We start from the raw sequence: 24,826 nt of genomic DNA, 5'->3' as shown, positions 1-24,826 counted from the left end.
TTTATTATTATTTGATATTGCTACATGGAGATTTTTAATTTTACTAGTTTTTAATGTCACATGTATTGTATGTAATTCTACATATTTAGTATTTAATTAATTTTTTAAATATTTTATTTTTAATTAAAATAATTAAAATACAATATTTTTATTTGAATTCTTAAATATAATTAAAATATATTAACTTAAAAATTAAAATATTATAATATACAATTTTCAAATTATAACTAATAATTATAAATTAAATTATAATTATTTTTAAATATGTTATTACAACTTCTATTTTACTTATTTTTTTATTTTTAAATATGAATTTTTGTAATATGATGAAAAATAAATGATATTTTATAAACGAAAATATAATTATAGTAAAAGTTTATTTTATAAAGTAAAATGGATTTATACTACAAGTTCTATAATATGATATCTAATGGATTAAAATTTTAAGTTGCATATTTTAAAATTAAAAAAAAATTATTTCAACTTATATGCTTTTCAATGTTAAAACTTTTATTAGAATCATTAGTTAAAAAAATGCATAAATGATTGATAGAAGATTAATAAGTTTAATAAATTTTTTTTGTTATATTTAGAGAGGGCCCATTTTTTAAATTAAATTTTAAATATTATTACTTACTATTAACAACAAAAACAACAACAATAATAAAATTTAAAATAATAAACAACTATAAACAACATGTATTAAATTATAATTAAAATTTAAAATTAAAATATCAACATAAATTATAAAATAATAGAATTGCATGCAACAATCATATCAAAATAAGTCTATAATTTAATTATTTTATATAAAAATTAAAATATTTAGAAGATTATTTTGGGAAGTACATTTATTTAAAACAAATAAAGTTATTTTTTTTAGAGAAGAATAACAAAATTTAAGGAATCCTAAGAAAGGAAAATGTTTAAAATGTCAATTATTATGGTGGCTGCTCAATTCCTCAATGCTATTAACCTCATCCATCATTCCTTCTACTCCCACCTCCCTTTTGCACTATCCTCTGCCCTGCTACTCTGTTCTACTTCTTTGGCAGCAATGGAGGCCACATCACTTTTAACATCATCTTAAACTAAAAAAAAACATGAAATTGTATTTTTAGAGAAGAATAATAGAATAGAAAGAATGGTAAGAGAGGGAAAATGTTAAAAAAGTGAAGGTAGTTTAATTTCTTATTTACCTTAGCCTCAGTCTCAATGCTCTTAACCTCTTCCTTCCATCATTCCTTTTCTCCCCTTTTTTGCACTATACTCCCCACTACTTCTTTCCCACCAACACTTTTATCTTTATCTTCATCAATGTCCAAAAAAATACCTGAAATTTTATTAATATGGAGAAATTAGATTTATAAAAATAAAAAAATAAACTAAACTATAAATGGTTCATACCTTCCATTCGTCTTCCAATGGGGTTGAAGAACATTTTTAAAGTTTGGATGGTCATCCCACTCCAACGATTCCCACCATTCTGTGTCTGACCTGATGGTAAGAGAAGGTGGAGCATATGCAAATGGCTGCTCATTGCCAACAAGGGGAACAAATGGAGGAATTCTCTTCAGTTCATCACATTTAATAAAACGGATAAACTGGAGAGAATCACAAACCATCACTCCACTTTTGCTGCAAATGCTCTTCAAATTTGGTAATTGCCACAATTCCAACTTTCTCAATTTGGGAAGATGGAATTTGATTAATGCATCACTCCCTTTTTCTTCAACTTCTGATGTTGTTGCTCCCAATATTTCTACTAACTCAGCACAATTACACACTGATATTTCTTCCAGGTTTTGGAGGTTTGGAAGCAACCAATGTGGAAGCAACGTCTTCATACTCGAGCATTCGACTATATTAATTACGCTAAGATGGGAAAAGGTGGCAGACGGAGCCAATGTTGATGTTGTTGCTGAACCAATTCCTGCATCTTTCATAATAAGGGCACTCAACTTTGGCAGACCTCGAAGATTCAACACCTCGAGGCTCTGAAATGGATGAGCGGAAGAAGAGGCAAAAGAGGACAGGGAAACAACACACTCTATCCCTTCACACTCCCAAATCCTACAAACCCTCAAGTTAATCGCATTTTCATCGACTAAGCTTCTCAAATAGTCGCACATAATAATATTCAACTCTTGAATTTCAATTGGGTGCATAATTAACTCATCTCCCCAATTCTGGACTCCTCCAATTGTTAATGCTTTATCTCTTTCCAATTCCTCATAATATGAGCCCACCTGTAACTCGTACTTCTTGAGATTTTTCTTATTTTGTTGCATTGAGGAGATGAACTTATTGAATTCATTGATGTCTTCGAAACGTCCGGTAAAGCACTCCAACTTCTTCAATGGTTCCATCTCCGCTGCTTTTAGACTTATTTTTTCATTCTTCACATCAAAACTCAAGTGCTGAAGGTGAACGAGTTTTGGTAAAAGTCCAGCGGGTATCTCTTTCAGAGTGCGCACTCTAAGATCAATGTATCTTAGCTTTATCAGCATATCCATGCCTTCAGGTACTTCCTCAATTTTAGTCATAGTAAGATCCAACTTTTTCAATTCTTGAAGCATCGAAACACATGGCAGATCTTTTAATCCATAACAGCCACGAAGCAGCAATGTTGTGAGGTTCTTTAGTTCAGAGATGGAATTTGGTAAACTCTCGATCGCTGTAAAGGACAAATTGAGAACACTAAGACAAGGCATGTTTGTGAAGAAAGAATTTGGGATCTTCTTTATGGGGTTCCCCTGCAATAACAAGGTTGTGAGCAGTTGACATATTGTGGGCAGCACATCTATAGAAATTTCTGATATGGAGTTACGCATAAGCGATACTTTCACAATATCAGAACTCCACTGCTCCTTTTCTGGTAACTCTTCTAATTGCAAACCTGCTTGTATCATATATCGGGGATTCATTCTTGTGATCGACAATGCCATGTCTCTCACTGCATCATGCATTTTCATTTCTTCACTCGAGACATTTTCCAACAAGCAATTATCTTCCAACTTCTTCAAAATAACTTGACCCTTATCATTCATTTCTTGTCTTGTACCCAGATCATCTATGAATCCCTCGTCAATCCAGCACTCAATTAGTTCATCCTTTTCAATTTCAAAATCTTCGGGATATAATACGCAATGTAAGAAACAATATTTCACTTTCTCGTCCTTTAAGTGATCGAAGCTAAATTTCAAGCGCTCGATTACCTCAGCTTCCACTCCTTCAACTTTCCCTATTCTCTCTTTTAATTCCCCGAGTGCATTTTTCCAAATAAGAGGGTTATCTTCTCCTTTCATGGTACCAGCTACCACGACAATTGTAAGAGGTAGACCCGCACATTCTTTGACAACAAGCTTCAAAGTAGGCATTATAGTTGGACTTTGAACTATGTTAGGTCCAACTTTATTCAAGAATAGTATCAATGCCTCTTCTTCTGAAAGGGGCTTCACTTTTATCACCTTACAACCCATATACTTACAGACATGCTCCGAACGGGCTGTCAACACCAACTTGCAGCCATTGCTGCCATTCGGCTCAGGGATCCCAACTTCCTCTAGAGAGACTTTATCCCACACATCATCTAGGATTAGAACATGCTTTCCTGCGTTCTTCAGCATTTCTGACAAGATTGCAGCTCGTCTGAGCTTGTCCTCTTCTTTATCTAAATATTCCTTTGACTCCAACGCACTTGCAATATTATCTTGTACCTTCATTACATTGAACTCCTTTGCTATGGTAACCCAGATTACCCTTTCGAATCTTTGTTGTTTCAAAAGATCATTGTGGATGTGCTTCATGATAGTGGTTTTACCCACACCGCCCATCCCCCAAACCCCAATCTTGCTCACCTCCTCCTGCATCAAACATGCCCAAATCTCATTTCTAACACCTTCCTCTCCAACTAGTTCTGATGTTGGCAGCGGCAACCCAGCACTTGGACCATCCATGGCAAGACCTTCAGAGGCATTAGGAGCTTTATCAAGAAATTCCTTCATTTCTCGAGTCTTTTCATCAACCAGCTTCCCGTTGCAAGCACGACAGAAATATCTCCCGTTCCTGACTTTGTTTTCAACAACTTGTGCTTCCCTAATCATCTCTTTCACAGCTTTCAACCAATTTTCAACTCCCTTCTTTGGTATCTTCCCCAGAGGACGAAGAAGCTCTGCTTTCAATTGCAGCTCTATATCTTCCATTTTGCAATTCAATTCATCTCGGATCCTCTTGAAGCTTCTCACATAATCGTTCAGCTTTCTGTGATATTGCAAATATTTACAAACAGGAGTTTCGAGACAATTTGCAACGCCAACAACAGGCTCTACGTACTCCATTGCTATGTCCCTGCAGCGCAATCATATATAATCGTAGCAGATAATGAAAATCTTTGAATGTATTAGATTTTTTTATGAAGTTTTGATATGTCAGTGTAAGCATGAATGCAAGTTTCAAGCAATGGCGTCTATTAGATGGAGCTATGGATGGGTGGCAGACAGAAACAGGATGGAATTCAGGTCACCATTGTATTTCCAGAATCAATCTCTCAAACTATATAACATGCTAGATTCAAGTGTGAAAGAGTTCATTACGGAATATTAAGAGCTAAAATGTTCAACAGTATTAAAATGTTCAACAGTATCAGATTTCAACCTTATATTGCTTCTGGGTAGCTCTTTTTGTATTAAAATCTAAAACTGTTGATAATCAGTAGAGGAAATCATTGCTTCAGATATTAATACAACTATTCGTCTTTCTTGTTATGTGAAAAGCAAAGGAAATCATCTTGTTGTATTAATTTCTATCTAAAGTACATTATGTCTGCTGTTCATCCAGTCCTAAAATCAAAAACAGTTGATAATCACTAGGGGAAATCATAGGTTCAGATCTTGTTACCTGACTTAGTGGGTGAAAAGTGTTGAGAGAATAGAACTGAAAATGAAGCAGTGAAGTTGACTTCTTCCTTGACTGTCTTACAAAGCTATAACAGTAGCAGATAATCAGAAACAATCATTTCAAAGTCATGGATTAAGCAAAGAAAAGCATGTGATGGGTTAAGCAAATGAAAGAAAATTAGCTTGACAGGATGCCTGAAATTTTGTGATACACCTTGGACATCAAAACAAAATCATTGAAGTTGGCATTAAATAATATTTAATAAAAATAATAGTTGGGACAGCAGGGTATAAGAATGCATAATTATAAGTTAAAACTTCAAATTAAATATACAAGTCAATGAGTTGTATAAGGTAGAGTTATTCGCACCCCATTACTAAATTATTTGCATTGTTGAAGTTGTCAGTATTAAATTTTGGATTCTGGACAACTTATTACATATGTTAATTTTTAAATTGGAATAATAACAATTTTAGTCCTTAATTTTTATATCAGTCAATTTGATTTTGATAATATATAAAATGGTAAAAAAATGAAATTACTTTTAAAATTTTAGAACATTATAAAATTAAAAATTAAATTAAAGTAGATAAAATTTTTAAAATTAAATAAAGTGAGAGAAAATGAGCGTAAATTTTTTTTAAACCCTTAAAATTCTCTATATTATTTATACCAAAATATCCAATACCCATTCTTTAAACAGAATATATAAAAAAAAAAACATTAAGAAAAATTATATGTCTTTGTTTTTTACCTCTTTTATTTCTTGACATAGCTTTTAAGTTATAAGAAACTATAAAATTTCGAATATATTTTATTTTTATAAGTTTGGTTTTGAAAAGTAATTTAAATGTAATGAAAATTTGAATTGAGTTTGAAAAATAAATTTTTTGTGGTATATTTTGTATTCTTTTGATTAAAAAAAATGACATCAAGGTCAATTTCATAAGCCTCTATAATATCAGTTTTAAATATTCTTTAAGGGCATGCAATTCAACTTGAAATTATTACTAATTTGGTTTTAAGAAACATTGATTTGTTCTATTTTTAATTTGTTATTGGATTCTATTAAATTATAATTATCTTTATTTTTCATACAATTCAGTTATTCAAAAACATATTCAAGATTTTATTTTTTAGAGTTTTTATATACATTTTCCTATTTTATAAATAATTTTTAGTTTTTTTATAATTTTATACAAAATCAAGGTCAAATTGATAGAAAATATAAAAATAGAGGACTAGAATTATTATTATACCAACTAACAAGTTCCACTTAATAGTCAAGTGAAAAAAAACAAACAATTTCAAAAACACTAGCGACCAAATTGTAACTCTTTTTTAGTTAAGTGACTAAAATGAAAACTTACCCATACTTGAACGACTAATGGTGTAGTTTACCTAAATTCTTTTAAAAATTTTAGTTTAAAACCTTTTTATCTATACTATATATTAAGTCTTTTACTGTATTGGTTTAACCCATCGGTCAGTCCCAACTCAGTAAGAAATTACGAAAAAATAATTTTATTTGTAAAGTAAGATATAAGATTATGACGGTGCTTTCGTCTTTTCATATTTTTATAAATCAATAAAAAATTATCCATAATGAAATTTGAACCAATGACGCCATGCATATAAAACTTTTCTGAAGTCTATTAAGTCATTCACATTTGCTTCGGCCCCCAAGGCTCGTATTCAACTGTTACGCATAACCATTTACATAGTTCTTTGTTTTGATTTACATCAGTACACAAGTGGTTCCATATCATCATACCATTTCATTTTTATATCATTTACCTAGTTTACCATTTATAATCCCTATTAAAAGGACTCAAACGAATACACGGATCGTCCAAACAACACACCAAACTAGCACCGAAGTGCATAATCAAATAAACTGAAGTAACAGAAATTGGCACATATAGTGCATATTGGCACATGAAGCACATGAAGCACAAAACACATACTGGCATACGAGGTGCATCTTGATGCTCAAAGTGCATACCAGAACATAAAATGCATTCTGGAACACAAAGTGCATTCTGGTGCATAAGTGCACAAACTCGTAGACAATCTAATCCTATGACACGTTAACTATCTGACTCAAACAGACTAGATAATAAGGTACCAATGTCCAATTTCATTTTATAATTCAATACATATATCATTTCACAATCACAACCTTAATCACAATCCAATTCATTATCAATACACATTATGTTTCATTCCATATAACATATTTCTACTCAATTTTCCATATCACATATCACATTTCAAAGTAATTCATGTCATTTTCCATTTTATTAATTTTAGTCTTCTATCTCAATATTTCACATCAAGCCTAACACAACAATTTACATTTTCATTATATACTCACCTTGACATTTCCTCATTCAATAAACAATGTATATGCAAACAAATAATACGATCCTGAATCATAAAAGTACAAATTGTAGTCTTGAGTCACTCGTCAACAACTCTCACTTTTCCTTTTCCTTTCGAGGGCTCAGTGTCGATATTAGCTACGTACGATCACAAAACATATAACACTATCAATTTTCATCCAATTCACAATCAAATACCAAATCATGCATATTTTACAATTTATTCAATTTAGTCGTAAACCCGAGATAAGCAAAAATTTTGATTTAAAGCTTCAGAATAAAATTTGATTTCACATGTATTCATTAGGAACCTTATACTTTCTATTCCTACCACAATTTCATAAAAAATTTTATTTTATTCAATTTTGTCCCTAATGTAAAAAGCTAACAATCAAGTTTTGCAATTTAGTCCTTTTGATAACCTAAGCATAATTTCACCAATTGAGAAAATTGATACATGAGCTAGCTTAATCAAGCTCTCATGATAAAAAAAATCTATAGAAAAATAAAATGGCTAAAGACTTACTTGTAAATGTATGTGTAACACCCCAAACTCGGCCTAGACGTTATGGTCGAATCTGGCAATGTCATACGGAAGGGATTTTGAATACGAAGCAAACTCTATAAAAAACCCTTAAATTGCTTTCATTTAATTAAAACATGTTTCCAGTTAATTGCATTGCCTTAAAACATTCATTTTATTGGAAGCTTAGGAAAACCGTCTTAAATTTTAGAAAACCCTTACTTTTGATAAAATCCGAGTTGTAACACGTTTTGCAGTTATAAAATCATAATGTCACAATCTAACCCAAATTAAAATGAAAACAGTACATAAAGTCTGAATTACACAAAATATAAACCTAGAATATAATATTTCAAAACAGTTTTATAGAACAGTGGTCACCGTCGAGTCCTCTACTGCACCGATTCGCTTAACTTTTTGGATTACCTGAACAGAATAAACAGAAAAAAGTGAGTTTACGTAAACTCAGTGTACAACCCCACAAAATTAAATATGTACACAGACAGAGAATCAGAATCAGACAGATACAGATTCAGGCTTAAGCCAATTATAGATACAGATACATGTTCGGGCCTAAGCCCATCTCAGATACAGATGCAAATATGCAAAACAGAATCAGAAATCAGATATCCTACCCCCATCCTCTACACACCATCTCCGACCATCCCTACACACCATGTGGGGTTTAAAACACCCACCCAGCCCTACACACCAAGTCGTACCGATGCGGCACATAACAAATATAATGCAGCCATGCTGCCAGATAATAGGCAGAACTGCCTTTCAGAGCACTTCCTCCAATATACATCATCCCACCCTAGTAACAGAAACAGAAATACATCCAGAATTTAACAGATAAGTCATGCTAAAGATGCTTTTATAATCAGATAACAGATATACAAACATAGGATGCTCATAACCAACTTTCAGTCTAACATATCACTTAGGTTAAGGGTTAGATAGCGTTTACCGACCCTACGGTAGGCCCACAATCGATTAGGATGACCTATGCGACCCTACTAAAAAATACAGATAAATGGGCCCATATGCCCGTGTGGGCCCACACGACTTGGCCCAATAGTCGACACTCCCGTGTGTCTTGCCCATGTGGGTACACACGCTTGTGTGGCCCACACAACCCAACTTGGCCTAGCTCATGTGGCTCACACGGCCACACTCTGACATGGCTGTATCCTGTGCATAGCTTTGCCTTCATCGATCACACGGCCGTGTCCTGCGTACGGCCTAGCCTTCATCGATCACACGGCCGTCTACGAGTACACGGCCTACCCCAAGGGCGACTACACGCTCATGTGGCGTTGACAGATTCTTTTTTTGGCTTTTGTCGAATCTCATTTTTCTGCATTTCGAGTACACACTGGTAACATTACGGTGCAAAACCACTCCCAAGCCCCTTGAACCCTCAAAATCGACCACCCAACACTTAGAGTCAGACTTAATTCACAACTAAATCGTAACTACGAAACCAATACCAAAATACAACACTTACTTAATTACCCCGACGATTCACTTACGATTTTGAACGAGAGAAGCCCCTATTATCTTGATTTGCTACTGTCAAAACACAAGCACCACACTTAAAAGAGGATTCAACAAGGCCTAAAAAGAATAAGCAGAGCTCCCTCTTTGACAGAACTTACTACCACTCACCAAACGAAAAGCACGTAATCCACAAACTCGCGACGAGAACACACGATTTTTGCCAAAACAATTAATAAAGAGAGAAAATATTGTGTTTGAAAAAGAGAAAAAGAAAAACGGCAGAGGGGAAAGAAAGAACGTCAAAAACTTTATTTAAATAATCAAAACCCAAAAATTTATCAAGAATCTCACAGATTCAACGTAATATATAATTAAAATATCAAAACCATAAAATTAAAAAAGAAAAACAAATCAATCCAAAATTAATAAAGAATCAATTTATTCTCAATAATTCAACATGACAAAGCTCGGATGCCACTTGTTAGAATTGTAAAATAAAATCTAAAATAAAATTAAAACTGTAAACCAAGATCTATCATGTCAAATCATCAATAATAAATTAAGAATAAATTAAGAATAAAACTAAATGCAGCAGCGTACCTAAATCCATGAATTCCTTGAAATTTTTCCGGATATTGGGGATTTGGTCTTCCAAATTAGCACACAATAAATTCAGAGAATATTTGCTATTTCCTAAGGATGAGATATTAGAAAAGATATCTTATGTGTAATTTGACGACCATAACCCTAATATTTATAATATTGGCATATTAGTTCTAATTCCTAATTAGCCCATCATTAATTAGAATTTGATTAGAACTCAATTACTATAGTATCCACGCATATTTGACCTATACTTTATTTAATAATTAAAGTCCAATAAAATTTTAACCAAATTAGATCACTTTTAATTTGGACTGACCTATCATGATAAATCATGCTCCAAAACACATAAGGGAGACTTACATTAAGAATCACAGGTCGATCACACTACCGTAGCTCTCGCAGGCCAGAATTACGTGGAGTGTAAGGCCCTGCCATGTCAAATCACAACCTTCGACCAAGTTTTCTCGACTTGGATTTACGTAATGGAAATAGAATTACATGTAGAATTTATAATATGACATAAATGTAGACAACAAGTAACCATCCGTGGGAGCCTTTTGTCTGTTCCCTTTGTGTAACATGTATACTATATGACTATACATATATGCAAGGTGGTACAACCACTCGTGGGAACCCTCATAGGTTCCATTTCTCAAACTCATATAGATTTTCATGTATAGTTAAGTACAAATAAGCATACCGAGTGTTTACTGTCTACGGAGGTATAATCGCCTGTTAGTGTGAAAGTATAGATGTCGAGTAATAACTGTCCGTGAAGTGTAATTGTCCATGGAAAACTTTCAATCATCATTCTCTCTCTTTTTAATAAAATATAATATTAGGGTTATGCCCGTGGGAGGGTTCCCCCTTCCATTCATTTTCTTATTGTTAATAACACATATGCAAGAAACCTTGTGGGACCCTTCGCAGGTCCCTCTAATTCACCACCATCTTTCTTTTTTATAATAAACATACACATGCCTGGGTGTTGCACTCCGCTGAGATTCCCTTCAATTGCTATTTCATTTTTTTTTAAATATACATACATACAGAGGGGATTACACCTCTGTGATCAAGAGTTGCAATAATGTTATTGTATATCATGTCTTACTTGATAGTCACCAAAGGCTTTAGATGACCAAAAAAACACAAGCTATAGGTAATTTAAACTGAAGTGATATTGGTCGCAGTGAGACTCATAAACAAGCATAGCTTCCAGAAATTAATTCTTCTAGACAAACAATCATACCGGAGAAAATGAGCCAAACATATTTAAAGCACACACAAAACAAGAACAACTTCAAATTATAACTTAAAATAGTCTAACATTCGACACTCAGTGACAACATTCAATAATATAAAAGCCAATATAAAATGGAAATTAAAAAAAAGTTAATAATGGATCTAAAGGTTAGCCGAGAAGTAATGAACAAGTAATGAGCAAACCATATTTTGCATTTGCATGTACCATAGAATAGTGGTGAATTGCATTAAAAGCAATAAGCAATTTTAACACGTCTGGTGCATTATTTGCAAGCCACACTAACTTGTGTTGAAGTCAAAGAGCACGTTATCCGAAACAAGCTCATTATTCCCTATCTTCCGAACCTGGCAACTCCTGTAATTTCTATTTTCATGATATTCTACATTTATACAAGTTTTGATAAGTACTTAACATACGTTATGTTTGTATATTTAGGACATGTTCTACTTTAATGTATAATTGAGTGGAATCAGCATGACCATGTCTAACATCCCCCTATTATGCTTTTATTTTATGTACTATACAGGCAATACATTTGTTATACAAACATACGAGCTCTTTAAGAATCAACAAGAAGTTCAATCAATGAAACAAGAAAAGATCTCGGATCCAGCCCTTGAATGACAAAGTCAGCTGGTGAATTATAATAAAACAAGAGAAGAACCACAAGCAAACATCATGAAATTCTTACTATGCAACAACACACTTGAACCCCATCAACTATCACAACTGGAAAACCATGATCAAAGAATCAAACCCCAAATTCCACCAAAATTCGTACATAGAAAAAATTATCTATTCTAAAACGCCACTCAAAGACCAATGCACCACAACCAAAAAGAAAAAGAAAAACGCAAACAGAAACACGTACAATATGCTACCGAAAGAAAAATAGATTGCCAACAAATATCCAACTAGCATGAATCGTGTCAAAAGCTATGTATTTATCAATCTCCAAATCTTTAGGCAACGAATACAAGCTCTTGAACCTAAAATTTGGGTTTTTTTATATTGAGAGGGTGAATTTCAAGGGTTTTGCGCATGTTTGATTCACTTTCACCTCATCATTGTTGATACACAGTATTAATGAGAGTGGAGAAGGAGGAGAGAGTGGTGCCGAGGAAGACCGATCCACCCATTTTAAGACCAAGAATCAGTCAAGTGGAGAGACTCAATATGAATGTTTAGCATATTCCAAATTTTGAGTCTAGAGGAGACCCCTATAATAATGTTGATACCTTTGAGCATTTATAGCTTTGAGCATTTATAGCTAAGTGAAGATTCTTACCCAGGTATGCTACTTGTTAGGTCTTGAGTGACCTATTGGAGGGTTCAACTAGGTCCAAGTTGAAATTGAGATATAAATTATTCTAAAAAGATTTTTATATTAATAACATCATCTCGATATAGTAAAAAAAATGTTGGATTATATTAGTATGTTGTATATATCATAATTTCATTCGTAGGAGGAATTAAAACGATCCATTAAAAAGTAAATTGGAGACTAATTATATTTGAGTTTAATAAAATATATGGGCTTGTTTTATGACTAGATCACATATATAATAATACCAAATAAAAAAAGGCCTAAAAAGCCCACTTGGATACAGGGGTGAGTGACACATTAGATATTCGAAGTGTGTCACCCACTATATGAGTAATAGAGAGAGACTTTGTGTTTTTTATTGAAATATTACTATTTTGATTCTTCTTATTTTAATAGAACTTTTATTATGTTTTCATATATATATATATATAGGGAGTATGTGTTAATTAAAAAGACACATTAATGAACGAACATAGTTACCATGCCAAATGAGTTTTATTTTCTCAAAAATAAATTTTATTTTTTCGTGAGTTCTAAATTTGGTTCTCTACTCATACAGAGAATTAACTTTTTCCATTAAAAAGTTAAAAGTTTTCCATATTGATTTTTTTTTAAACAAAATTGCCCACGATGACGAATAATGTTTGTTAAGTCAATAGTTATAGACTGAGGACTAATTGAATTAATAACTAGGGACAAAGATTGAGTATGTTAAAATAGTGGGAAAATGGAACAATTATTAACATGTGGGTTTCTTTCATTTGTTAATATTTATTCATGATCCCCAAATGGGCAACACAATTATCCTTATAATGCTAACATTTTCTAAGAAAAGTTTTTAATGTGAGAAGCTTGTTGTAACACCTTGAAATTGTTAGATGTTGTAAAATTTTTAATTATATAAATTGAATTATATTATTAGAGTCGAATTAGTCATCAAAGTATGATTAGTAAATTTTCTTACAAGGACTAAATTGATTATCAATTTTTTCTACTCTCTCTATTTGATGCATTTAATTGATAGAAAGTAATATTCTTAAACTTATTCGTGTCTTTTGGGTTGTATATGTGATTGAATATATTATAATATTAATATTTGTTATTGTATAATTTTACTTAAAATTGTAGTTTCTAGAATTAAACCGATTGTATTTTATACTTATTTATTTATGGTTTATAATTAGGTCGTAAACCATAAATGAACTAGATTTTATGTACAAAAGCGTTTAGGCGCATATCAAGAAAATGTGGTGGATCCATAACCCAGATTAAATAGAAAATTGTTTAATGAAAATGACTGTTTTTTAAGTGTAAGAGAATGAGTTTAATTCACTATATGTTAATGCATTTGATATTAAGTTTATTAATTGACTTATATACATAAAATTTTTGTTTTTTCGAATTATAGTAACAGGACAAAGTTTGAATAACAAACTCGATTAACGTAACTCGAATCCAGGCTACACCTAAGACAATGAACACCCTTAACTATCAGGCTGTTACATAGGTTCCATAATAATTTTTTGTTTTCAATAGCAAATGATCTAAGAAGACATGTATAAATATACACATATATTTAAAAAACTACTTGGTTTTACTTGATGAAGTTGAAAGACTAAAACTATTAAGTGTTCTAAAACAAAATCAATGAATAATAACTCAGTCTTAACGTCAAATAAAAAAGTTGATATTCAAATCTAATATATGCAGCCCAGCTTGGTTATGCAGCGAAGAATCGATAAATACTTCTGAGTTTCTTGTTTTCTTAATTAGGGTTTAATTAAAAAAAGTGTTTTTGTTTAGCATTTTTGTACAATCGACCCAGAAAAAAAGTTCTGCCAAAGTGAAGGAATATGGGGTTACCCAAGATGAAGGTGTAAAATCCTTCATTTCCAACCTGACAGCCCAGCTTTCTGGTAAAATGGTTTTGGATATTTTGTTATAATAAAAGTGTAGGGCATTATTCACATTCTGGAATTGTATTGGAAAAAGAATGACTGGGAAGTCATGAGTAAGGGTACAAATGAGGCCTTGGAGAGGTGGAATTTTAGCATTGAAACAGATGGTGAGGCTGCTGAGAAAGGGTAATAGTTGGCCCTCTTTTTCTTTAATGTTTTACTTGACAGACTTTGCAGTGTGTCAAGGGAACAGAGTGACAAAGAAATTAAATTGCCCCACCATGACTTTAGTAGAACATTGAATAATGTATGTTGAGGTAATAGTTATAGACTCAAGACTGATTTAATTAATAACTACCCACAAAAGTTTGACTATTTTAAGGATAGAAAAGCATGATTGGTAAATTTTCTTACAAGGATATATTGATTATCGAATTTTTTCTGCTCTCTCTATTTGATGCATTTAATTAATAAAAAGCGATATTTTTAAATTTATTGGTGTCTTTTAGGTTATATATATGTGATTGAATGTATTATAATGTTATTGTGTAATTCTGTTTAAAATTGTAATTCCCAGAATTAAATTGATTGTATTTTTTATTTATTTATGAATTTATGATTAAATCGTGTACTATCATCTTCGTGTATAAAAACCCGAACACTCTTATCAATGATATACGAGAAAATATTACTCAATAATAATCGTTGTTGATATAATATGTTAAGTGCAATTTAGTTTTTAATTTATAATTTTATATTACATGCACAAACTATTTTTTAGTATTATTTACATAATTTATAAATAATAAAATATTTATAATTCAATTTTTTTTATTTTTTAAATAAATATGATTATTTTTAAATAATATGTATCATCAAATTTATCATTGATTAACCTATCTCATATCTTAGAATTAATTTGATTTTATTCTCAATGCCATATGACTTATTTCACCATCTCTCCAAAAAAAGACTAACCAAATTAACTAGGAATTAATGCCTTGAAGAAGTGGGACAAAATTTGCCTTTGATGCTTTGCTCACAAATTGGAATTTGAGGATCAACACAATCATATTGATTCTGCTTCTTCACCTGCTTGAAGACATGAATAAGTTAGTACAGTACACATTTAACCAAAATAAATTTAGGGTAGGACTTAGTTTAGGATGTACTTGAATAAGAAATAATAATTACATAATTATAATTCAAAAACGTATTTGACCAATGAAGTGTAATTACATCTTAATTTCCTGTGTTGATAGTATAATTGTAATTACATAAATAATTCTTCTAATTCTCAAATTGAAACAAATAATCGAAATGCTTAAACTACACTCAATTTCTATAATTTTTTGTTAGTTACTCTAAATAGGAGTCATTCGTATTTTCGTCACCCCAAAACAATACATGAAAGTGCACCGTTAGTTTTTCCGTTACCATTTAACGGTTAAGTGACTAACTTAATCAATTTCTTTTTTAGATTGATCAAATTAAAAATATATATATAAAATGACCAAAATAGAAACAACCATTATTTAGAGTAACTAACGAAATAGTTTACGAAAATAGATAAACATCCATGAAAACATTGTAAATCTCCCCACACTCAAATCAAAATCAAACATTGTCCTCAATATTTAAAAATATAAGAAAGAGATAAAGTCCCGTTATTTTAAGGTTGAATATAAGGGCAATCCGAGTCAAAAAAAAAAGAATATAAGGGCAATCGCTCCTCCGCAAATGATTTAGACAATCTTCAACTCCAAAATTGCGAACAACCTACAAAGACATGAATAAACCGAAAACAAAATAAAACAACACATCATAATATAAAATCCTAACTAATTATTACAAGTCCCAGAACTAAAAAAAAAATAAAGAGTTTAGTCTCTATAAAAAAATAGAAAGTAGTCTTTCAAAGAGATTGTTTTGGGTGCTAATTTTAAAAAAATATATATATATTTAATGTTTTTACAGTTTTAATTTCGTTTTATAAATTTAAATAATTTTTGGACCATTTTAATGAGAAAAAAAACTTTTTTTTTCCATCACATGTGGTAAAAGAAACCCAAAAATATTTTTTAGAAAAACTTTTTTTTTTTATAACTTCAATGGCCAACCGCATCCAACTTCTTTTGGAGCAATGGGCCGCAACACTTTTAACATTATCTTAACCAAAAAATAGGAAAACATGAAATTATATTAACATGGAGAAATTAGATTTATAAAATAAACAAAAACGATAAATGGTTAATACCTTTAATGCTTCTGATGCTTCCAAAGGGGTTGAAGAACATTTTTAAAGTTCGGATGGTCATTCCACTCCAACGATTCCCACCATTCTGTGTTTGAGCTGATGGTAAGAGAAGGTGGAGCATATGCATATGGCTGCCCATCGCCAACAAGGGGAACAAATGGAGGAATTTTCTTCAGTTCATAACAGCCATTATCAACTTCGATAAGTTGGAGAGAATCACAAACCATCACTCCATATTTGCTGCAAATGCTCTTCAATTCAAATAAATGGTATAGTCTCAGTTTTCTCAATTTGGGAAGATGAAATTTGATTAATGCATCACTCCCTTTTTCTTTAACTTCTTATGTTGGTGCTCCCAATATTTCTTCTACCTCATCACAATGATACACTGATATTTCTTCCAGGTTTTGGAGGTTTGGAAGCAACCAATGTGGAAGCACCGTCTTCATACTTGAGCATGCGATTAGAGTGATTTCCTTAAGATGGGAAAAGGTAGCACACGGAGCCAATGTTGATGTTGTTGTTGAACCAAATCCTTCGTCTTTGATAATAAGGGCACTCAACTTTGGCAGAGCATCAAGAACCAACACCTCAAGGCTCTGAAATGGATGAGTGGAAGAAGAGGTAAAAGAAGACAAGGAAACAACACACTCTATCCTGTCGCAATACTGAATTGAACATGTTGTCAAGTCAACCGCATTTGTTAAGCAAGAAATACTATCGCCTAAGCTTCTCATATAGTGGAAATCACTAATATGCAACTGCTGAATATCAATTGGGAGCATAATTAACTCACCTTCCCAATTGTGGACTTTTCCAATTGTTAATCTTTTATCTCTTCCAACATACAGATCAGCTATGCCCAACTGTAAATGGTACTTGATGAGATTTTTCTTACTTTGTTGCATTGAGGAGATGAACTTATTGAGTTCATTAATCTCTTTGAAACGTCCGTTAAACCATTCCAACTTCTCCAATGGCACTACCTCCTCTGCTTTTAGACTTATTTTTTCATTGTCCACTCCAAGATCAATGTATCTTAGCTTTATCAGCATATCCATGCCTTCAGGGACTTCCTCAATACTAGTCCAACAAAGATCCAACTTCTTCAATTCTTTAAGCATCGAAAGACATGGCAGATCTCTTAATCCAGCACAGCCACGAAGCAACAATGTTGTGAGGTTCTTTAGTTCAGAGATGGAATTTCGTAAACTCTTGATGTTCGTAAAGGACAAATTGAGAACACTAAGACAAGGCATGTTTGCAAAGAAAGAATATGGGATCTTCTTGAAAGGGTTATGCTGAATAACAAGGTTTTGAGCAGTTGACATTTTGTGGGCATCATATCTATGGGAATTTCTGATATGAAGTTACACATAAGCGACACTTTTTCAATATCCGGACTCCATTGCTCCTTTTCTGGTAACTTATCTAATCGCAAACCTGCTTGTATCATATATCGAGGATTCATTCTTGTGATCGACAATGCCATATCTCTCACTGCATCATGCATCTTTACGCAATGTGAACTAGATTTAGTGGTGCTATTTTCCAACAAGCAGTTATCTTCCAACTTTTTCAAAATATTAAGGCCCTTGTCTTCCATTTCTTGTCTTGTATCCATTTCATTTATGAATCCCTCATCAATCCAACACTCGATTAGTTCATCCTTACTAATTCCAAAATCTTGAGGATATAATGCACAGTACAAGAAGCAATCTTTTACTTTCCCATCTTTCAAGTGATCGAAACTAAATTTCAAACACTCGATTACCTTAGCTTCCACTCCTTCCACTTTCCCTATTCTCTCTTTCAAATCCTCGTGTGCAGTTTTCCAAATATGAGGGTCATCTTCTCCTTTCATGGTACCAGCTACCACAACAATTGTAAGAGGTAGAGCTGCACATTCCTTGACAACAAGCTTCAAAGTAGGCATTATAGTTGGACTTTGAACTATGTTACGTCCAACTATATTCAAGAATAGTGTCAATGCCTCTTTTTCTAATAGGCGCTTCACTTTTAACACCATAGAACCCATACACTCACAGACAAGCTTCGAACGGGTTGTCAACACCAACTTGCAGCCATTGCTGCCACTTGGCTCAGGGATCCCAACTTCCTCTAGAGGGAATTCATACCACACATCATCTAGGATTAGAACATGTTTTCCTGCTCTCTTCAGCATTTCTGACAAGATTGCTGCTCGTCTGAGCTTGTCTTCTTCTTTGTTTAAATATTCCTTCAACCCCAACGCACTTGCAATATCATCTTGTACCTTCATTACATTGAACTCCTTTGATATGGTAACCCAGATTACCCTTTTGAATCTTTGTTCTTCCAAAAGTTTATTGTGGATGTGCTTCATGATAGCGGTTTTACCCACACCGCCCATCCCCCAAACCCCAATCTTGCTCACCTCCTCCTGCATCAAACATGCCCAAATCTTATTTCTGACAGCTTCCTGTCCAACTAGTTCTGATGTTGGCAGCAGCAACCCACGACTTGGACCATCAACGACAAGACCTTCGGAGGCATTAGGAGCTTTACCAAGAAGTTCCTTCATTTCTCGAGTCTTTTCATCAACCAGCTTCCCGTTGCAAGCACGACAGAGATATCTCCCGTTACTGACTTTGTTTTCAACAACTTGGGCTTCACTAATCATCTCTTTCACATCTTTCAACCAATTTTCAACTCCCTTCTTCGCTATCTTCCCCAGAGGACGACGAAGCTCTGCTTTCAATTGCAGCTCTATATCTTCCATTTTGCAATTCAATTCATCTCTGATCCTCTTGAAGTTTCTCACATAATCATTCAGCTTTCTGTGATATTTGAAGTAGTTACAAACAGGAGGTCCAAGACACCTTGCAATGCCACAAAAAGGCTCTACGCACTCCATTGCTATGTCCCTGCAACGCAATCATATATAACAGTAGCAGATAATGAAAATCTGTGAATGTATTGGATTTTTGATATGTCAGTGTAAGCATGAATGCAAGTTTCAAGCAATGGCGTCTATTAGATGGAGCTATGGATGGGTGGCAGATAGAAACATGATGAAATTCTAGTCACCATTGTATATCCAGAATCAACCTCTCAAACTATAAAACATGCTAGATTCAAGTGTGCAACAGTTCATTACAAAATATTAAGAGCTAAAATGTGCAACAGTATGAGATTTCAATATTATATTGCTTCTGGGTGGATTTTTTCGTATTAATTTGCATCTATAGTAGATTATGTCTGCTGATCATCCTGTCTTAAAACCTAAAACTGTTGATAATCACTAGAGGAAATCATTGCTTCAGATCTTATTACCTTGACTATCTTACAAAGCATAGCTCTTTTCGTATTAATTTGTATCTATAGTAGATTATGTCTACTGATCATCCTGTCTTAAAATCTAAAACTGTTGATAATCACTAGATGAAACCATTGCTTCAGATCTTATTACCTTGACTATCTTACAAAGCTAGCTGCTATAACAGTAGCTGATAATAAAAAACAATCATTATATAGTCATGAATTAAGCAAATGAAAGAAAATTACCTTGACTGGATGCTTGAAAATTAGTGATAGACCTTGGACATCAAAACAAATTAAAAACAGTGAAGAAGAAGGTGAAAATAGAAATAAGCAAAATTGTGATAGGAATTAATGGGAAAGTATATGAAGAAGAAGAAAGAGAAAATAATTAATAATTAATGGGAAAGCATAATTACATGTATAAAAGACGAATGTTGTGGGTATTAGTAAGAAATCCACCTTTTTTGACTTTTTTCTTTGCGGTTAGCCATTATAATTGGCATTAAATAATAATAATTGTAACGCCCCGAAGTAATAAATTTTTGTTTTGATGACTTCTACTATTAGTTGGCACTTGCTTTAGTGTTTAAGTGGCGTTGGTGGGGGGAGGTCCTTGGTTTGAGTCGTTGTAGGGAGTGTGGTGATTTTATTTTGACCTTGTTTTGTTTAGGGCAGCTGTCAAGTGATGGTGTTGGTGTGGGTTTTCAGGTGGTTAGGTGGGATTTAGAAAGGGAATCTCATTTTATCCTATTCTTTTTTTAAAAAAAAAAAGATAAATATATAGTAAATAAAAACCCCCCACATTTGTTTTGGCTCCCTCAATTCGCCTTTTCATGCAACTTCATCCTTGTTTTGCAACCTGATTCATTTTGTTTCTTTTTCTATTCTTTTTCTTTCCTTGTTTTTGGTTTTGTTACCTTGTGTTGGGTTGCCATTTCGCATCTTTCTATTTTCTTTTGGTTTTGTTTCCATTTTATTGGTTTCCTATCAACGTTGTTTTTAGCATTGTTCGATCTTGTGTTTGCCATCTTAGTGTAGTATTCAAGGGAGCAATTTTGTAAGTATTTTGAGTTGTATTATTATTATTTTCGGTTGTTAAGGATTTGTAGTATTTAAGTGTAGTGCATGTTTTCGGGTTGTTTTGGGAGTCGTTGTGATGATGTTGGTTTTTCTTAGGTGGAGTCTTGGATCCAAGTGCGCTTTCATCGAGATAAATTATTGTTGGGTTGTTGATTTCTGGAAGGTAAGTCATTGTTTGGAGTCTTTGGGGTATTATGCTTTGTTAATTAAGATGTAGATTATGTTGGTTTTGTGAATCGAGTTTGATAAATCGTCTTAGTTGATGGTTATCTGACGTGTTTAGGTTCTGGAGTTCTTACGAGTGATTCTGCATCAAAATTAGTCAAGGTGTGTAATAAAAAACTCGAAAATCAGTGAATGGCGAAAGCCAAATTTGGAGTATGTCGACGTCACACACGGCCAATGCCATTTTAGGCCGTGTCAGCCCAAATTTCAAATTTTTTCCTAGGGTTGTACATGTCATCTCGAATGACTGTAGGCTTTCCGTGGGGTCAGTAGGCGTTCAGATAAGCATTAAAACATGAAATTTGGAAATTTGTTTATATGGAGTTTGTAAATCCCCTAACTCGTATCCATCACCGGAACAAGGTTACGGAGCATTACCGGACAAACAAAACAGTAAACCATGTCGTGTGCCAGGCGTGTACCCCTCGAAATGACCTCAAACACCAGTGTGCCAGGCCATGTAACTACCCGACTTGCATGCTTTGAACCTATAGGGGACACACGGCCGTGTCGCATGGCCATTTATCACACACGGCTAATATAGACGCCCATGTTTCAGGCCATGTGTCACACACGACTAAGACATATGCTGTGTCTTAGGCCGTGTGGCCTCAAAATGAACCTTAAAACATAAGTTTACCATTTCAAGTTTTCGTAGACCTTAAAAAATTCAAATACAAACCAAAATACCAATTCAAAATGACATTAATCGAGCAAAAAACACATCAAAACCAACCTAATAAGTGCCTAACCAATGTACCCTCATTGGTACCACAACTATATACAATTTTACAATAAAATAACATTGATTCAATTATCAATTCACTCAAGCAATACCTAATCAAAATACCTATCAAAGGTACCATAATCGCAACATTTCAATTATATATTCACCATACATACTAGCATAACAACTGTACCTCATTCTCATATAATATGTAAGTTGGATATTTGCACAAAATATCAATCATAATATTTACATAATCCAAACATTAACCAAAACAACATAAGAGCCTATACATGCCATATAATCTGAATTAAAACGTTCCAAAAACTACTGAGATAAGCTGGATAGTGTAACTTGAGTGTCGATTCGATTACCCAACACAATGACATTAAACAACACAAGTAAGCTTAATGAAGCTTAGTAAGTTCGATGAGTTAAACGATAAATCTTACCGAACTAACTATAATAATTCAAACAATAATAACCATCCAAGAGAACTCCTTGTCATTCACAACTTCAATCGATAAATTCATCCATGTTCAGATTAATAAGAAATAATAACATATCTTTCAAATTCATTAACAGATTACCTTACCAAAATTTTTTGTTCAAAGAACGACTTACGAGTAAGAGTACATCGTCAACAGAAGCTCATAGAGTTGGTCCACCAAAACACGCCAATAGAAGCTCGTAAGAGCTAAACAGAAGCTCGTAAGAGTTTATCCACCCAAATCACGTCAAATAGAAAGTAAAACACAAGAGTTCGCAACAAATACTGAACCCCGGTTTACTTGGGTAATATGCCGATATCTCCCTCCAATACCATCTCCACTCCAAACCCCCGTCATACACCAAAACACGAATGTACTCAAATCCCACGTTCAATTCAACCCGAATATCCAATTCAAAATTATAATTCAAACAATAATTCATTTCCAACAATAGAATATTTATATATAATACTAACCACCAATTAATACAAATGTTAAATTTAACCGTACGAACTTACCTGGACTGAATTGTAGTTGTTGCAAAGGTTCAGAAACTATTCCTCTATTTTTCCTCTTCCACGAGTATCTACAAGATTTTGATTTAAAATGTAAAACTATTCATTTATTAGCATATATTTCAATTCCAAACTAGTTTACAATTAATACCCTTTTATTTTTCAAAATTACACAATTACCCCAAACTTTTACCATTTTTTAATTTAGTCCTTTAACCCGAAATTCATCAAATTAATCATTTTTATCAAGTCAATATTTTATCCAAATATGCTAGGCCCTCAAAAAGCCCCTAATAAACATTAAATTTACTATTAAACCCTAAAATTTTGACATTTTCACAATTTAATCCTAAAATCAAAATTTAACAAAAATCACGTTACAAAATCATCATACAAAACAATCAAAGCTCCAAATACATGATATTCATCAAAAACATCCAATATTAAAAAATGGAAACTTCCAAAATTTTTAACAAAATAAAAAACGAAGGTACAGGCTAGCTGGACCTAGTTGCAACGATATCAAAAACATAAAAATTACAAGAAATGGGATTAGAATGGACTTACATGCAAGATTCCTATGCTAGCCGAAACTTATCCTCACCCTAACTATGGATTTCGGCCATTGAAGAAGAAAATGAATAGGAAAACTTTAAATTTTCAATTTGTTTTGTCTTAATTTCAACTAAATTATAAGTTTGTCATTATAATTTCATTATTTTGTCATTTTCCATCAATTTGCCATCCCACTATATTATTTAGGGCTTAATTATCTCTTAATTCCTTCCTCAATTATTAATTCAACCATTTCATCACCTAATTGCTTTAATTAGCAAGTTTTGCACATTTCACAATTTAGTTCTTTTCTTTTAATTAACTATATAAACGCTGATATTTCTAAACCAAATTTTAATACGACTTTAATGACTATAAATATTCTAAAAATAAAATTTATGAGTCGATACAACGGATTTTTGTGGTCCAGAAACCACTATTCCTCACCACTAAAAATCGAGTTGTTACAGAGTTTGACGTAAATAACACCTAAATGTGTGTAATGTAATGTGAAATGTATGATTTACTATGTATATGCATGTTTATTATCTGTTATATTTGGTATTTTATTTGTATCTAACTATGGGGCAGGATATGTATTATGTAGAGGAAGTATTCTGTGTGAAGCAATATCTCGCTGATATACTGGCAGCATAGCTGCGATTATTTTAAAAAGTGCCGTAAGGACACTAAGCGGTGTGTAGGGTTGGGTGAGTGTTTTATACCCCGTGTGGTGTGTTGGGATAGCCAGAGCTGGTGTGTAAAGGATGGGGGTAGGATAAATATCTGTATCTGTAATACTCTATTATGATTCTGCTGATGAGATAAGTTTGTATCTATTCTACTATGTAATTGAATTTGAGATTTTGTTTCTGCTGAGTTACACACTGAGTTTAAAAAACTCACTTTTCTGTTTGTCTGTACTGTCAGGTAACCCTCAGAATTAGGTGGGTTGATGTGATGGGAGCTCAGATTTGCCACGATTCCATAACGATAATTACATAAATTTGCTTATTAAGAATTATGTTTTGAGAGTTTTGTAATTTTGGGACTCTTTGGATTTTGGGGTTTTTATTTTGGTTTTGGATTTTAATTTGGGATTTCTAAGCATGATGTTTGATAAAACGATTTACGAAAACAATTGTTTTTCTGCAATCAACCATTTTTGAGAAAACAAACCTAATTTTTCAAAAGTATAACGATTTAAGAACTTCTGTTGCAAATTATTTAGTTTATTTGTGTAACACCCTAAGTTTTGGGGTTAGAAGT

General features: G+C 32.8%; 2 protein-coding genes across 2 annotated transcripts; both read right to left on the bottom strand.

The window, feature by feature from the left end:
* Positions 1 to 851: 851 nt before the first annotated feature.
* LOC107948675 (probable disease resistance protein At1g61300) lies at positions 852 to 5,122 on the bottom strand. The gene is made up of 4 exons (XM_016883300.2): positions 4,900 to 5,122; positions 1,408 to 4,350; positions 1,200 to 1,333; positions 852 to 1,091 (listed from the first exon to the last, which is right to left on the bottom strand). The coding sequence occupies exons 2-3, from the start codon at positions 4,338 to 4,340 to the stop codon at positions 1,315 to 1,317; spliced, it is 2,952 nt and encodes a 983-aa protein (XP_016738789.2). The 5' UTR covers positions 4,341 to 4,350; positions 4,900 to 5,122; the 3' UTR covers positions 852 to 1,091; positions 1,200 to 1,314.
* Positions 5,123 to 16,663: 11,541 nt separating this feature from the next.
* Positions 16,664 to 19,557, bottom strand: LOC107947954 (disease resistance protein At4g27190-like). Its single transcript, XM_016882450.1, has 3 exons — positions 18,049 to 19,557; positions 17,033 to 17,962; positions 16,664 to 16,912 (listed from the first exon to the last, which is right to left on the bottom strand). The coding sequence occupies exons 1-3, from the start codon at positions 19,555 to 19,557 to the stop codon at positions 16,664 to 16,666; spliced, it is 2,688 nt and encodes an 895-aa protein (XP_016737939.1).
* Positions 19,558 to 24,826: the final 5,269 nt, after the last annotated feature.

The sequence above is a fragment of the Gossypium hirsutum genome, chromosome A04 (genome assembly GCF_007990345.1).
Source record: "Gossypium hirsutum isolate 1008001.06 chromosome A04, Gossypium_hirsutum_v2.1, whole genome shotgun sequence".
NCBI classification, from domain to species: domain Eukaryota; kingdom Viridiplantae; phylum Streptophyta; class Magnoliopsida; order Malvales; family Malvaceae; genus Gossypium; species Gossypium hirsutum.
This window is presented reverse-complemented; position numbering and strand designations above follow the sequence as displayed.

Bases quoted from the DNA above. Each gene is read 5' to 3' on its own strand.
- LOC107947954 (XM_016882450.1), bottom strand. From the start codon at position 19,557: ATGGAGTGCGTAGAGCCTTTTTGTGGCATTGCAAGGTGTCTTGGACCT. The intron at 17,963-18,048 runs GTGTCGCTTATG...CTTGTTATTCAG, and splicing joins GGAGTCCGGATATTGAAAAA to CATAACCCTTTCAAGAAGAT. The intron at 16,913-17,032 runs GTAGAAGAAATA...TTTGAATTGAAG, and splicing joins CAGTGTATCATTGTGATGAG to AGCATTTGCAGCAAATATGG.
- LOC107948675 (XM_016883300.2), bottom strand. From the start codon at position 4,340: ATGGAGTACGTAGAGCCTGTTGTTGGCGTTGCAAATTGTCTCGAAACT.